The sequence below is a fragment of the Hyphopichia burtonii genome (genome assembly GCF_001661395.1).
Source record: "Hyphopichia burtonii NRRL Y-1933 unplaced genomic scaffold HYPBUscaffold_6, whole genome shotgun sequence".
Classification (NCBI taxonomy): domain Eukaryota; kingdom Fungi; phylum Ascomycota; class Pichiomycetes; order Serinales; family Debaryomycetaceae; genus Hyphopichia; species Hyphopichia burtonii.
In genome coordinates this window covers 476,260-491,935 of record NW_017963733.1, presented here as the reverse complement: position 1 = coordinate 491,935, position 15,676 = coordinate 476,260, and the positions used below count along the sequence as shown (strand labels likewise).

The following is a 15,676-nucleotide window of genomic DNA, read 5'->3' as shown; positions in this document are numbered from 1 at the left end:
ATATTACACCCATACACCGGGTTGCAAAAAAACACTAATAACCTTACAAGGCTCTGAAACTGGTACTAAAATGATTTCTGAAATTAAAAGGGTATACTTAGAAGTGAAAAGAACAGAAAATTTCAAGCGAAGGTGTTATCGAAAGAAGTAAAAATGAAGGGAAAAGAAAAGAAGTATCTACAAGAACCAAATAATTCCCCAGGTTAATGGCACCAATGTAACCATATACCAATGAACCGAAGCAGTTTGGACTCCATCGCTACTTCTGTTACTAGACGAGGTACTGGATCCACTACTTTCAGAAGAGCTGCCACTAGAAGAACCACCATTAGAAGAGCTGCCACTACCACCACTACCACCACTACCACCACCACTACCACCACCACTACTAGATCCTGAGTTTGAGGAAGATGAAGTACGGGGAGCAGTAAGACTGGTGTCAGTTTGAGATTCAGTTGAGCCATAAATATCATCAGCAGTCTCTTCAATGGAACCTTGCCAGCAGTATTTGCTGAAGCATTCTTTGCATTCGTCAGATTGCAGTAATTTAAAACGTTCTTGTTGTCTTCTAATGATTGCACAACCGATACATTTGGCCCAATCGGTTGAGTTATCTCTAGTGCTAACTTCAAATCCATTTTGAATAAGCCCGAGTTTTTCATCTTCATCATAGGACATCTTATAAGTTGAAGTATTAGCTTCATAAGAGTATTCAGAGTTTGGGAAATAAATCACCAAAGGAATATCAGTTTCATTAAGGCCTTTTTTATCATGATATTCAACCAACGCAGATAAATTACTAGCATCACAACCGAAAAAAGTTGGTTTCTTATTTAAATCATTATCAACAAAATATTCAGCGGTTGGAACATAAGGGAAAGGAGATCCATTACCCTGTTGAGTAAACTGTCTTTGATAAGTGTGAACAATGGAAGTACCATTTGGCCAATTATCATCAAGGTCAGCGGAATTGTCGTAAGCAAATATAACATCAACACCACGATCGGTTTGAATCAATGGATAAAATGGGACATTTTGAGAATCTTCACCACCGTCGACCAAATAAAGGGTATCATTTGAAGTAATAGAGTCGTTACCCCATTCAGTTTTATAAAAAGGATTTGGTTTATAATTTGCAACATCAATTTCATCATAACTAACAAGATTTAAAAGTTTTTGAATGACAGTTTTCAAAATTGAACTTAATCCCATATTGGGTAAACGAAGAACTAATTGATTGAAAAGAGTGGACGAAGTACCCATTATAAAACCAGCATTATCAAAGTTACTAACACATTGACTCGACTCACCATTTGATAATTCTGATCCCACATAATGAGTATCAACAAAAGCTTGTAATGAAGGATCCCAGGAACCTAGTTCATAAGGACTGATTTCAAAAACGGTGGAATTTCCATTAATAATCTGAGTACCAGGCGTTCTACCATCAGCAACAACTATTGGATAAGGCATTTCATGATTTTTAAAACTTGATAAATTACGAATACTCGACCAAGTAACATTATCACCATCAGTATCCGAAGTATAAAATTGATAAGACAAGGCTTTACCCCAAATATCAGTAATTGTTACATCATAACCGGCATCATCTTTAGCATTAATAGCATTATAAACTTCGTAGTAATACTTGGCAGTTTTATAAACATTAATACCATTTGGATTAAAAATTGTATCTTCCAAATCCCAAATTTTAGCCTCTCCATCAATAATGTCACCTACTGAAATCCAGTCATTCAAGACTAAACTACCAACAAGCCAATTACCACCCAGAAGACCACTAAGATAAGAAGCAGATTGTAAAACCCCTCCTAATCCATCGGAATTAGCATCATCGTATCGATCATCAAGCCCCAAGATTTGACCTGCTCCACACAACATTGCTCTATAACCACCACCACTAAAGGCAAGACCAATAGTAATATTATGAGCTTCTTGATAATTATCAATGAAATCTCTAGCATTGAAATCAGAAAGATTGGCTCGATTATTAAGAAAATCAATCAAATTCTTATTGGTGGTTTCCCACCTCTTTTCGATATATGATTTTTCATCATCGTTTAACCCAGATGCTCTTCGTATCAAAGAATCAGATGAACAACTAGTATTATGGGGAGCATAATTTTCAGCATCTTCATCGTTCCCCAAATTACTAATATCATTACCTAAAGATCCAATCTCACTAGTCAAACTCGAAAGCGAACTTCCTGACTTAGACCCATCCCCAGACCCTGAAGAAGCCTTTGAGGAACTTGAGGAACTCGACGAACTCGACGTTCTCGAAGAACTAGAGCTACTGGAGCTACTCGAGTCTCCATCGTCTTCCCAAGGCCATTTAAATCCATCAACACTAGTGACAAGAACCGAAATTATCACCAATAAGAACCAACTGCTCCGTATTCTATTTTTCAAAATCATCTCCTCGGTTTGACTGCAAACTGAATTAACCTAAAACTATAAAAAAAACTTCAAGGTATTTATACTCTTGCTACATTCTACGGTTGTTAAATTCAGCCTTCCCCAAACAGTATGAACCTTGAGAATCGGATTACTCGTACTTCCTTGCATATAGAGCAAGATAAAAAGCACTTTGGACATACAAAAACTACCTAAAACAGGCAGCAAATATTGTCATCTTCGTTAATTGGCATTTTTTTTTCGCAAACTTTTAACTTTTGATTGTCTTTGCTCTTTTGGGAGAATAACCTAACAATCTATAGTTAACAAAGGGCCTTGGAGGAAAATAAAGAGCCCTTTTGACAAGGGTCTTGTCATAAAATAAAATAATAGAGCTCTTCAGTACTTTGTTCACGGGGATTTTTCATAAGGGGTACTGCAGAAGCCAACTTGCTTTGATAGCATTGTTGCAAATTCCAATAAAGGGTTTTAAACATTTACAATACTATTCTATATATATCTATTCTATATATATATATATGCCAAGAGGAAGAGCTTTTCCAAATAATATCTATCTAATAGTCATCCAATAGGCATTCAGTAGACATTTAATGGGCATTGCCTTATTGTACTCGTGTGATATCTATACTCTTCTAGTAGCTTTAACCACCAAAGGTATCATACCTCCGGTTGGAATGGTGAAGCGACGATGGCCAACTACAAGAATGAAGGCCCGAATACAGCCGGCATGAGTAGTGGTTGAGACGTAGCTATTTTCAAGTGCCGACTTCTTATCAACTTTGCATTCATCAGGGTTCCAATCTTGGTCAAACACTGATTGCAAAAATGAATTCACTCGAATTGCATGTTCATGTAGTTTTTCCCGGTAAACATTCAGATACAAATCATCTCGTTCAGTAACCAGGTCATCGATGATGAAACCATGGGGCCCGAATCTATCCTTGATGGTCTGGCGTGACGATCTCTTATCGCATAGATTCAATCCCATGGTTTCACGAATAGTTTCAGTAATTACCGGGGGATTTTTTTGGGGGATTCCATCCCAGGTATATAACAAAGTATAACATGACCTTTGTAACGGAGAACTATAAAATTTAGTTGGAATTGGACATCCAGCCTTGATTTCTCTTTTCCAAGCTTCATTATTGGCCTTAGCTTGTTCGATTCCTAAACTTGTCAATTCAGGGTCGGGTGCATAAGTAATATCACCGTCTTTAGTTAACGAATGCCATTTCTTATCCCACTCTTCGTACCCATATTTACTAACAATCACGTTATGGTATCCTTGTCCATGTCTACCACAGAAAATAATCTTATAGACTTCATTATCTGAGGCATTAGCATTCAATTGTTCAATCTCCTTTTGCACTTGTTCCCACGGTTTAAGTTTCCCAAACCCCTCTTGCAAATAGTCAAATTCCATATCATCAGTCTTGTCATCTGCCTGTTTGAAGAACCCGGGCACCGTTTCAAAACTCCATGGATAAACTAAATCCGTATTGCTGAATCGGGTCTCACTATACTCTTGTAGTCTTTCTCGATACTTCTGTTCTTCTCCGGTTAACGATAAATGGGCATCTTGAAAGTCTGCTTGGGTAGGAACGGAGTTCATCTTTAATTACTGATCAACTTATTATATGCCTCCATCCAATTCTTACTCAAGTAATGTATTCTTATACCGCTATTTGTATTAGTTGCTAAATATTCAATTGCGAGCGCAGCACTACAAATGGTTGCTAAAAGGCTTTTTTTTAATATTGCTACAAATTTTCATAGATAGATTTTTTTATATTGTGAATTATTATACAGTTAATCATAAAATGATCTAGAAAAATAATAATAAGGAGGAAGATTATCTATACAAAAAGTATAAATTAATTAAAACGAGAAAATAAAATCAAACAAAGACAACGGTAAAATGCAACTCAAACATTAACATAGGAACAAAGAACAATAAAAAAAACATATGGGGAATGGAAAGGAAGATACGTAAACTGAACAATAAACAACGAACAAACCAAAATAAAAGAAATCAGCAGGAAGAAAATTAAGTTAATCATGTTTTTCTTGAAGAGCCAGTTTTAAAGTCAGGTTTGAAATCAGGTTTCTTAGTGGATCCACCACTTTTTTTAATTTGAAACTTGGTAACAACTGGAACATGATCTGAAGGGAAATGAGCACTTGGAAATCCAATATAATGACTTGAATAATCTTCATCAACTTTACCTAAAACACCTTTAACTTGTAAAGTTGAAGTCGAATACCAAATATAATCAATTACATCAGTGAATGATGGTGAAAAATTAGTAAATGGTAAATCATCAATTGAATCATAAGCTGATTTTAATTTAAAATTATGACGGAATCCTTCTTCAGTAAATTTACCATAATCACGACCATCTAAATCAGCATGTTTCAGAACTGATCCAGTACTGAATAATTGATAAACTGCACTATCTTTAATTGAATTAAAATCACCACAAATAATTAATGAATTACTTCTAACCTCATCAATTGATCCGGTACGATGTAATCTTTTCATAATACCTTGTAATTCTTCTAATAAAATACCAACTTGTAAAGTTTTAACATCATTAAATGTTGGATCCCAGTGTAAATGAGTATTTGCAATAACAATTTTTTCACCAGTTTCAATATGTTCTAAAAATGTTATTAATGCAATATTATCTTTATTCATGAATCTATTAAATAAATCTTTCGTCTTTTTGTATTTATCACTTCCCATACAAACACTATTATATTCAAAATTTTGTTTAGAAATAAGATTGAATTTTGATGTTTTATAAAAAGTTGCACATCCATCAACTTTTTTGGAATCAGCTTCACTCATTGTTTTTGATCTTGTTTTACAATAATAAACTCCTTTATAACCATATTTGGCTAAAAGTGGTACCCAAAATTCACTAAAACTTCTATTTTCAACTTCTTGCATACAAACAATATCACGATCTTGATTTAAAATTTCTTCTTGCAAAACTGATCTACGATAATCCCATTCTAATGCCCATTTTGGTGTATAGCTGAATAATTTGGAAGTTGCATAATGATGACATAAGATATTATAAGATAATAATGTAAAAGTATTTTTAGTATCATTATTCAAACGATCTTCAGTATAAGCATTTTGATTTGTTATTGGATCAATTATTTCACCATCATCTTCCAATAATAACCAAGGTCTTGGATTTGGAGTATATTGAACTGGTTTTAAATCTCTTAAATGACAAATTAATTGTCTTGTCCCATGCTCTGCTAAAATATTAGCAAATTTTAAATCTAACGGATTACCTTCAATACCCAAAAATAACAATTCCCCTAAATTACCAAATTCACTTGGTAAAGTTTTAATATTATTATCAAATAAATATAAAAATCTTAAATTATGACATATTCCTAATTCTCTAGGAACTTCATTAATTCTATTATGGGATAAATCTAATACTCTGAGACCTTTCAATTTACCAACAACAGAAGGAATACTAGTTAATTTATTATTACTCAAATATAATGATTCTAAGAAGTCATATTGAAATAATTTTGGTGATAAATTAACTATACCTTGACCAGTTAAATCTAATTGACACCACAATTGTTTACCATTAGTTTTAGCAATCATTCTTCTTTCTTCTTGTGCATGTTCTTCTTCAGGATGTTGAATAACTGATTTTTTCCCATACAAAACTGCACTAGAAGATGTTGGAGTAGTAATCTCACTATTTTTTTTCTCTTGCTCTTCTAAAGCTGCCACGATTTGTTTGGTTGCATCGAGTAAAGTTAAGGATTTAATTTCATTATAAGTTCCAACTTTATTTTTACGGGAATTTTGAGCATATTGTCTTGCATAAAAATGAGGAATATTAGAACTTCTAGATAATTGGCATAATTGTAATTGGTGTTGCCAGTATTGGGAGTTTGGGTTCTCGATATTGATTGTAGTAATCTTTGGCTGTTGAAGTTGTTGTTGCTGTTGTTGTTGGCCAAAAAATTTCTGTTGAGGATGAGGGGGTACAATCAGTGATTGATTTTGAGGATATTGTATTGATTGGTTAGTTGGTTGGGCATATTTCGTAGTTGGGGTTTGGTTTGATTGCTGTTGAATACTTTGTTGATTTTGTTGTGAAAATTGCGGGAAGTAATTGGCTTGCAGTTGTTGATTATTTGGTTGATTGGACTGAGTGGCTGGCAAAGGTCTTTGATAGAAAGCAGCGGCAGCGGCAGCTGCTGCTGCACTATCTGGGAAACCAGCCAGTGCTGCATCAGCCGCTTGTTGTTGATTAAATTGGCTATTATTTGATGATTGTCCCTGTTGTAATTGTTGTAATAAAATTTGTTGAGCTTGCAAGTTTGGTTGTTGTGCCTGAATCTGAGGCTGTTGATAATTTGGATTAATATTCATATTTCAGATCGATTAGATTCATTTGATTATTAAAACTAAACGATAAAATGATTCCAACTCCACTTCTTTTATTTTAAATGAAAACTAGTTAAATTTCTAGCAATAACCTTGAGATTTCGTTGGGAAAAAATCAATAAAAACACACACACAAACGATATTTAATTTTCCAAGTGAAACAGTTTAATGGTTGGTGTATTCTAATCAGTTAGCAAGATAGATTATTGAATGAATGGAATGATAATTGAGTGGCCACCAAAAAACAAAAAAAAAAAATTATCAAAATACAAACAGCAGGATTTTACCCTGTAAATTGAACACAAATACACGACCGCCAACAAAACACCCATACACCAAGTTTTTTTTTCACAGTAATAGTAACATTAATATATATAAATATCTAAAAATCTATATGAAAGAGGAAACTATGAGTTGTAGGCGACTTCTGCTATTAGAGGAATGTGGTCACTCGGGAATTGTTCGTTAGGAAAGCCTTTTACTTGGAAGTTCCAAGTATAATTTTCATCTACTTCACTTAAAATTTTGACTACGTTAAAGGTCTGACTAGAGTACCAGATATGATCTAACACGGCCGTAAGGTTTCTAGTGTAGCTGGTGAAGTTTAATTTATGCTTTGAGTAGTTGTGGTTGCTTAATAGAATATCATAAGCACTAGATAAATCAAAGGGATTTTTAATTTCGTCATTAATTATAATTTCGTTATTTAATTTGTGACCGTAATTAAATTTTTCAAAATCTTTATATTTAGATAAGGAGATGACCTCGTTGTTTAAAAATCTGAAAACCATTGATTCAGGAATCGAGTTAAAATCTCCACACATAATAATATGGGGATTTGATTCTTTAGCTGTATTAGTTATGAATTCTTTCAATAAGTTGATTAACAATTTGGATTGAAATAATTTAACGTCGTTGAATTTCGGTGACCAATACAAATGAGTATTGGTAACAAAAATGTTCTTATCATTAACCTTGTCATAAAGTTGTACTATAATTGCAACCGTATTTCTGGGGACTACTCTTTTGAGTAAATCATTGGTTAGCGAAAATTTATCCCGATGGGTTTGAATATATTCACTGAAGTTAACCGTTTGGTAATCAATAATATCAAATTTATCACTATTGACAAATATTGCAACTCCATCCATTTGATTTGATGGCTTATTCCCCCAATATAAAGGATTCAGTTTCTTAATATATATTGATTTATAGTGGGATAATGGGAATCCGTTCTTCCACTGCTTTTCGTAAATTGAACACTCTAACTCTTGGAAACATATTATATCACTTTGAAAATATTCAATGGTTTTATTTATTAACGGGAATCGATAATTACTCCAATCAAGATAATCTTGTTTCAAGTATCCAAACACCAGTCTCCATAGGTAGTGCTGGCTTAGCAAATTATATGACATTATAGAAACCTTCTTCTCTTCGGGAATACTATTTGGATTCAATCGTATCCATTGTCTATACTTGATTGGGTCAAAATGTGGAGGTACCGGAATCTTCGATTTTGGATACAACGGACTCCCTGGTCCTCCGCTCCCTGTTGAGTATAGTCGCAGTATGCTTCTCTTCATCATCTTATCAATAATCATCTTGACCTATTGCTATCTTTAACTACTACGTTTTTTTATCCAATTATCAAGAGATTGTTTCACTAAGAAGACCCCTAACCCCGAGAGGTGATGTAACGGCGGGGGATTACGTAAGCGGTTTCTTTATACCGCCAAACCTAATACCTTATTCTTCTTGATGCCCCTTCGAATCTGATCAAGGAAGGGACCATGTCAATAGTTGGATTAGGTGGTGCTGACTAGTTTCACAGGCATAATCATCAACTTGTGTGCGAGGTTTCTATTAACGCTAATAAGCAAGTTTTGCGGTCAAGGTATTCAAGAAATAGAAATAACAATTTATAAACACCGGGTTATGTTTATTGCTTGTTATTCTTCTTATAGTAAATACTGTAAGTTAAATATTATGTTGTCTGAAATGCCAATACCAGGTTCAAAGGTCAAAGAAATGAGATTAAGCTTCAATATTCCCGGATTTCTCTACCCCCGAAGTTTCGGATATGATGAAAGGTGCTGCTTTAAGCAAAGAAGCTGGAACAGCAGCTTTTCATATTGATACTTCGCTAACCTAGAGAAATCATCATCGACTGCTTTACAAGAACTCAGATTCGACCAAGAAGAACAAGCAAGATAATTAAAAATCTAAATTGCTTTTCTTCAACTGAATACATAGTTGGTGAAAAGCTGTTACGGATCCACTACTACAAGTGTCATGGGATGATAAGTTTGCACCCAGATGCTAGCCACTAATTTTCTATGGAAAGAATTCCAGACCCAATCAACTAATCATTGCTGAGTTTCCCTCCATACAATGCAACAAGTTGTTGAAATTATGACTTAGGCGCAAATTCCCTTAACATACAAATGCTATGTACGGAATTAAAAGGTGTCCCGAGTAATACTAATATTGAAACAGAGTACGTTGCACGAGCAAAACCTCCGTACCCACCCAATCAATCACGTGACGCTCATCGCATCGCTTTTTTGTACCGGGCGGATATATGTCCACTAACAATCCCTTAGTAACCTGAGGGTGGAATGAAGTGCTCGTATTCAACCATGCAATTACACTGTGGTGGACGGACGCTGATTGGCTGTAGCTTTACCCGGAAGCCAATTACGAATTGGGACGGAGATACGTGCCAATTGAAGTTAACGGCCAAGGAGCGCATTGTGAAGTAAGCCGAAAAAGTAGTGAAAGCCGATAAATTTCAAGTACCTATAAATATCTCTCCGTCGATAAAAGCCCAAAGCTATATCTACTTTATCTAGTCAAGTATGATTAAAGCAGTTGAAGTAGTAGAAGCAGTCGGAGCCCGTCCATGGTACCAGCCATTGCACTCCGAGTTGCACAATCCTCTTAATCCGTTGTTCGTTGATGTTCTTAGCGTCTTGTTTGCTTCAGCATGCTTACTTTTCACGATATTTCAAGTTGGTGGTCTTCTTATTGATAAACGGATAAGGTATTCATTTGGATCTTCATTCAAGTTGGAAAGCTGTGGCCTATTCCAATGGGTTAAATTGGGATTACTTGGCTTTCATTGTTTGCTATTAGTAGGATTATCGCTATCGAATATTGCCCCGGTTGCCATATTGGCTGCGTTGATAGTTGGGTTTATTCCTTTACATCTAATTGAACCTACTCGCTCAGTCATTCCATCTGCTTCCTTATTGATCTGGTGGATTGGTCATTTTGCGTTGAACTTGATTATCTTGATCCAGGATTCTTCGTCTTCAATCAAAATTTGGAATAACATCCCTATACAAGCAACTTTAGTGGTTAATTCCTTTTTGATCTTCTACTTCGAATTTGCCCACTATAGACCAACGTCGGAATTGGTTGATTATTATCATTTGAATGACTGGGGGTTTGATGATCATGACGTGATTAGTGAAATCACTTTTGGGTATATCCAACCTCTTATAAAACAAACTTATCAAGAAAATGAATTGGAAATTGAATCCTTACCAGAACTTCCAGAGAACATCTCAGCTAAAGTTGCTTGTGACTTATTAACCAAAAATTGGGAAACTTCCAATGGATCTTTAATTAAAGCTCTATTGAAATCTTTTGGTTTGATCATGTTCAAAACTTGTTTCTTTTCTTTTAGTGAAACTGCAGTACAATTTATTCAACCTTTTGTTTTGCAAAAATTGATTCAGTTCTTTGCTTCTTACTTGAATGAGTCTCCTCATCCTCCTTTGATAATTGGTTATTTTTACATCTCTCTCATGTTTATCCTTTCAATTTCCAAATTCATCTTGTTCAATCAAGCTTACAAATATGAATACCAAGTTTCCTTCTTAGTGGACTCTTCCTTGACTTCCTTGATCTATAATAAATCAATGAGATTATCATCAGAGCTGAAATCCATAAAATCAACCGGTTCTATCATCAATAATATTACAATGGATATTGGTATAATTCAAAGCTTCCTACAAAATTTACAAAATTACTTAGAAGCGCCAATTGCCGTGGTCCTTATTCTTCTCTGCTTACATAAAATCATTGGGAAAGCAGTATGGGGTGCTTTATTGGCTGCAGTTGTTAGTATCCCCGGTGCAATAATTATAAATTCCTCTTTTACCTCGACCGTGAAAAAATGGTTGGCTGCAAAAGATGAAAGAGTAAGCTTGACAAATGAAATATTAACAACAATTAAAAGTATTAAATTATACTCTTGGGAAAAACCTTTACTTGAAAGATTAAGACATATTAGAAATGAAAAAGAATTGAAATCTCAAAAAAAAATTGGTATATTAAGTGCTTTTGCTATATTCATTTGGTCATGTATTCCCTTTTTCATTTCTGTGGCTGCTTACTGGTCTTTTTCAATCATTTATGATGTCCCTTTAACCCCAGATATAGTCTTTCCTGCTCTTTCCTTCTTTGATTTATTAACGCAACCAATATTCGTATTACCTAGTGGTATCGTTTCCACAATTCAAACAAAAAATTCTTTGGCAAGATTAACTTCTTTATTATTATTAGAAGAAAACTTGAATCAAGCTAACCAGTTAGAACCCCCTACTGAAAATAATGAAATTTGTATCAATATTGAAAATGCTAAATTCATTTGGAAGAAGAATAAATCTAATGATGAAAGCTCTGAAATTTTAGACGAAGAAGCTTCAATTGAATCTGCCAACCATGTCGCTTTAGAAATTGATAAATTTGTTGCAAGAAAATCAAACCTTACCTGTATAGTTGGTAAAGTTGGTAGTGGTAAATCAACTTTTATACGTTCTTTATTGGGTCAATTGGAAGTTTTACAAAATCCAGAAACAAAATTCGAAATTGGTGGCTCAGTAGCTTATTCTTCTCAAAATCCTTGGATTTTAAATGCCACTGTTAAAGAAAATATTTTATTTGGTTTTAAATACAATAAACTTTTTTATGATAAAACTGTTGAAGCTTGTCAATTAATACCCGATTTCTCATCGTTACCAGATGGTGATAAAACAACTGTGGGTGAGAAAGGTGTGAGTCTTTCTGGTGGTCAAAAGGCAAGAATTTCTTTAGCTAGAGCTGTATACTCAAGATCAGATATCTATATTTTAGACGATATTTTGAGTGCTGTTGATGCTAACGTCGGGAAGAGAATTATCGAGCAAGTATTGAATAAAGATGGTTTGTTGGCTAATAAATCTGTGGTTTTAGCAACCAATTCAATCAATATGTTACATGAAGCTGATGAAATCATTTTATTACAAAAGGGTAAAATCATAGAAAAAGGAGATTTTGAAACTGTCATGCAAAATGAAAATTCTTTATTATTTGAATTAATTAAAGAATTTGGGAAACAGAACAATAATGATGACAATGGATCGGATATTGAAACAAAACCACAAACTACAAATGAGAATACTTTAATAAACTCAACGAATGTTTCAGATATAGTTGACTCAATCGAAGATTTGGCTGAACACATCAATCCTTCAGGAGTTCAAAGAAGATTTTCAAATGACACTATTGGTAAAGCAAGTATCGTATCTTTGGACTACGTTTACGAAGATCATGAAAGTATTAATTTAAATAAGAAGACTGGCCACAGTAAAGAGGGTCTTTCAAAAGGAAGCGTGAAATTTTCAGTTATTTGGGATTATTTGAAAGCGTCAAATTACAAATTAATTTTCGTTTACCTTATATTCGTTGCTGGTACTTCATTCACAAACTTGATGGTGAAGGTTATTTTGACTCGTTGGTCTGAACATAATGCTTTAGTTGGTAACAATGAGCATTCAGGTCGCTACTTGGCCCAATATGGATTGTATGGGGTACTAGGTGGATTATTTGTTTTAGCAGGTTCTTTTATAATCTGGACTTATTGTATTATTAAAGGTGCTGAAAACTTTCATGAAAGGTTAGCTTCTTCAATTTTAAGATCTCCAATGTCATTTTTCGAAACTACACCCGTCGGTAGGATTTTAAATAGGTTTACTGAAGATATGAGTTCGATTGATATGCAAATCCCCTGGTTATTAATTGCCTTTGCCACAATTTTATTAAATGCTGTCACAACTTTTGGAGTAATAACTTATAATTTACCTTTTATGTTTTTCATTATTCTAATTTTAGGATTTTTCTATAACTTCATACGACTTTATTTCATCCCTGCTTCAAGGGAATTGAAAAGATTACAATCAATTTCAAAATCTCCTGTTATTGCATCAATTCAAGAATCTCTTAATGGTGTGGAGACTATAACTGCTTATAATCAAGTACAAAGATTTTCCCATAGAAGTATGAAAAACATTGATACCTACATTGGTGTTTCTCATCTATTACAATGTTGTAATAGATGGTTATCCGTTAGATTGCAGTTCATGTCATCGTTGATTTTGTTTTTAACCAGTCTTTTAAGTGTTTTAAGTCTTTCAAGTAAAAACCCAATCAAACCTGCTTTGGTTGGTTTTATCATTAATTATGCATTGAGTGTCTCTTCTCTATTGAACTCATTAATTAGACAATGGGCTGACATTGAAACGCAAACAGTTACCGTTGAAAGATTATTAGAATATATAAATTTAGATCATGAAGCTGAAATGATCACTAGTTTCAGGCCTCCAAATCATTGGCCAGATAAAGGTGCAATCAAATTTGTCAATTATACAACGAAGTATAGAGAAAACTTGGATCCGGTATTGAAAAATATCAACCTTGAATTCAAAGGTCATGAAAAAATTGGTATAGTTGGTAGAACTGGTGCTGGTAAATCTACATTAACTTTAGCATTGTTCAGGATCATCGAGTCTACTGAAGGGTATATTGAGATTGATGGTATAAATACTACTAAGATGGGATTGTATGATTTGAGACGTCATTTAAGTATTATACCTCAAGATTCACAAACAATTGTCGGTACCGTCAGACAAAATATCGATCCATTTGATCAATACACCGATGATAAATTGTGGGAAGTTTTGGAGTTGGCTCATTTAAAAACTCATGTTGAAAACATGAAAACAGAACCAACCGAAAAGGAGAAAGAAGAAGCAGAAAAGAAGAAGATTGCATTGAATTTGGGAGTTAAATTAGAAGCAAGAATTAGTGAAAATGGGGGAAATTTATCAGCCGGTCAAAAGCAATTACTTTGCTTAGCCAGGGCATTATTGAATCCTTCTAAAGTCTTGATTTTGGATGAAGCAACTGCTTCAGTAGATGTTCAAACTGATAAAATTGTCCAGGAAACAATTAGAAGTCAATTCAAAGACCGAACTATTATATCAATCGCCCATAGATTAGAAACTATTCTTCATAGTGATAGAATAGTTGTACTCGAAAAGGGAGAAGTTGCTGAATTTGATACTCCAGAAACCTTATTAAAAGATAAAAATAGTATATTCTATGGGTTATGTAAACAAAGTAATTTAGTAGACTAATATGTATAATGATATATAGAAAAATGAATAAGAATATGTTAGAACAAATCAATTAAACCCGACATATCACTTCTTTGTGATTTTAATTTGGCTTTCCTCTTATCATCAATAGGCTGTTTCAATAATTTCTTATTTGAACTCTTACATAGTCCCTTCTTTGCCAAAGTGCAAATATCACAATTGTTTGACCTGGGTGCACAAACACTTTGGCCAAATCCAACTAGCAAGGGATTAATGTCAGCCCATAAGCTTTTCGGTAGCCATTTTTCCAATTCATTTCTAGTATTCTCTGGTTTATCGGATTTCGATACCCACCCCCACATTTGCGCTAATCGATGTAAGTGAACATCTACACCAATTCCATCATTAATGTTCCATCCTTTTTGTAGCAAAAGATATCCCATCTTGGGACCTACACCCGGTAAGCTAACTATATCTTCTATAGTCTTGGGGATATCACCATTGAACTGATCGTTTAATATATCGCATGAGTTCTTAATAAAACCTGCTTTCCTCCTATGGAAACCAACTTTTTGAATATAATTATCGATATCTGATTCTGCAGAATCCAAAATCGCCTCAAGACAAAGCCCATTTTCATACCCTTTCTTCAAGAAAATGGTCTGAAGATTAACCATGGCCTCAAAATTCACCTCATCCTTAGTCTGGGACGATAACATCAACGAAATCAAAAGTTGGAACCGATACACTTTTGGCTTATCTCGAGTCACATTCGGAGTAATCGTCTCGGGCATCCTCTCACACCCCATAGTATCAACCGGGGCCATGAACTTGGATCTCATGTATACTATTTCATTATATATTTCATGCCAATTCAGAGGTACTCGGGCATCCAAGCCAACCAGCTTCAAATCTTCCCCGGTAACCGTTCTAAAAACATTCGGAGATGTCTCCGATGATTCATCCTCAACCTCAACCTTAATATGCTTCCGCTCCAGGCTTTTTACCCCAGTGTTGCCCTCCTGCTTCAACTCCGTAATCGAGTCGCCGTCCCCCAGGCCAACTTCCGTCTTTAGTCTCTTGACAGTTTCGGTCTTAGCTGCCTCCAACGGTCTCTTCGACCTGGTCGCAACTGCCATCGCCTCTTTCCTATGCTAATAACTCCCCTGGATCCAAAGACCGATCCCTTTTTGCTATTCAGATAACGGAATCTTATATATTCATTTTTGTTTCTCAATTTTTCATTATTCCATCGAGCACCTCCAGTGTCTAAATCCGAGGATCATAAGCTTGTAAGCGTATTCCCAGAGTGAGAGTTGGACAAAACGCATGAAAAATTAAATAAAAAAAAAAAAAAAAAATGAGTCAATCGAATCAAACC

The 15,676-nt window shown here is 34.5% G+C and overlaps 6 protein-coding genes across 6 annotated transcripts; 1 reads left to right on the top strand and 5 right to left on the bottom strand.

Annotated features, from left to right (window-relative positions):
- Positions 1–61: 61 nt before the first annotated feature.
- Positions 62–2,436, bottom strand: PLB5 (Plb5p; the record flags this gene model as incomplete). The annotated part of the gene is made up of 2 exons (XM_020219813.1): positions 62–2,150; positions 2,289–2,436. 2 exons carry the CDS (start codon positions 2,434–2,436, stop codon positions 178–180), a joined length of 2,121 nt encoding a protein of 706 aa, XP_020075097.1. The 3' UTR covers positions 62–177.
- A 532-nt stretch (positions 2,437–2,968) lies between these two features.
- Positions 2,969–4,075, bottom strand: HYPBUDRAFT_153572 (uncharacterized protein). The gene has a single exon (XM_020221614.1). It carries the CDS (start codon positions 4,046–4,048, stop codon positions 3,059–3,061), a length of 990 nt encoding a protein of 329 aa, XP_020075096.1. The 5' UTR covers positions 4,049–4,075; the 3' UTR covers positions 2,969–3,058.
- A 179-nt stretch (positions 4,076–4,254) lies between these two features.
- Positions 4,255–7,059, bottom strand: CCR4 (CCR4-NOT core exoribonuclease subunit). The gene has a single exon (XM_020223302.1). It carries the CDS (start codon positions 6,851–6,853, stop codon positions 4,493–4,495), a length of 2,361 nt encoding a protein of 786 aa, XP_020075095.1. The 5' UTR covers positions 6,854–7,059; the 3' UTR covers positions 4,255–4,492.
- A 158-nt stretch (positions 7,060–7,217) lies between these two features.
- Positions 7,218–8,454, bottom strand: HYPBUDRAFT_142153 (glucose-repressible alcohol dehydrogenase transcriptional effector; the record flags this gene model as incomplete). The annotated part of the gene is made up of 1 exon (XM_020219812.1): positions 7,218–8,454. The coding sequence occupies one exon, from the start codon at positions 8,452–8,454 to the stop codon at positions 7,276–7,278; it is 1,179 nt and encodes a 392-aa protein (XP_020075094.1). The 3' UTR covers positions 7,218–7,275.
- Positions 8,455–9,414: 960 nt separating this feature from the next.
- MLT1 (Mlt1p) lies at positions 9,415–14,334 on the top strand (the record flags this gene model as incomplete). Its single annotated transcript, XM_020219811.1, has 1 exon — positions 9,415–14,334. Exon 1 carries the CDS (start codon positions 9,730–9,732, stop codon positions 14,332–14,334), a length of 4,605 nt encoding a protein of 1,534 aa, XP_020075093.1. The 5' UTR covers positions 9,415–9,729.
- NTG1 (bifunctional N-glycosylase/AP lyase) lies at positions 14,311–15,586 on the bottom strand. The gene has a single exon (XM_020221613.1). It carries the CDS (start codon positions 15,432–15,434, stop codon positions 14,373–14,375), a length of 1,062 nt encoding a protein of 353 aa, XP_020075092.1. The 5' UTR covers positions 15,435–15,586; the 3' UTR covers positions 14,311–14,372.
- Positions 15,587–15,676: the final 90 nt, after the last annotated feature.

Excerpts from the sequence above, each read along its gene's own strand:
- HYPBUDRAFT_153572 (XM_020221614.1), bottom strand. The coding sequence starts at position 4,048 with ATGAACTCCGTTCCTACCCAAGCAGACTTTCAAGATGCCCATTTATCG.
- CCR4 (XM_020223302.1), bottom strand. The coding sequence starts at position 6,853 with ATGAATATTAATCCAAATTATCAACAGCCTCAGATTCAGGCACAACAA.
- NTG1 (XM_020221613.1), bottom strand. The coding sequence starts at position 15,434 with ATGGCAGTTGCGACCAGGTCGAAGAGACCGTTGGAGGCAGCTAAGACC.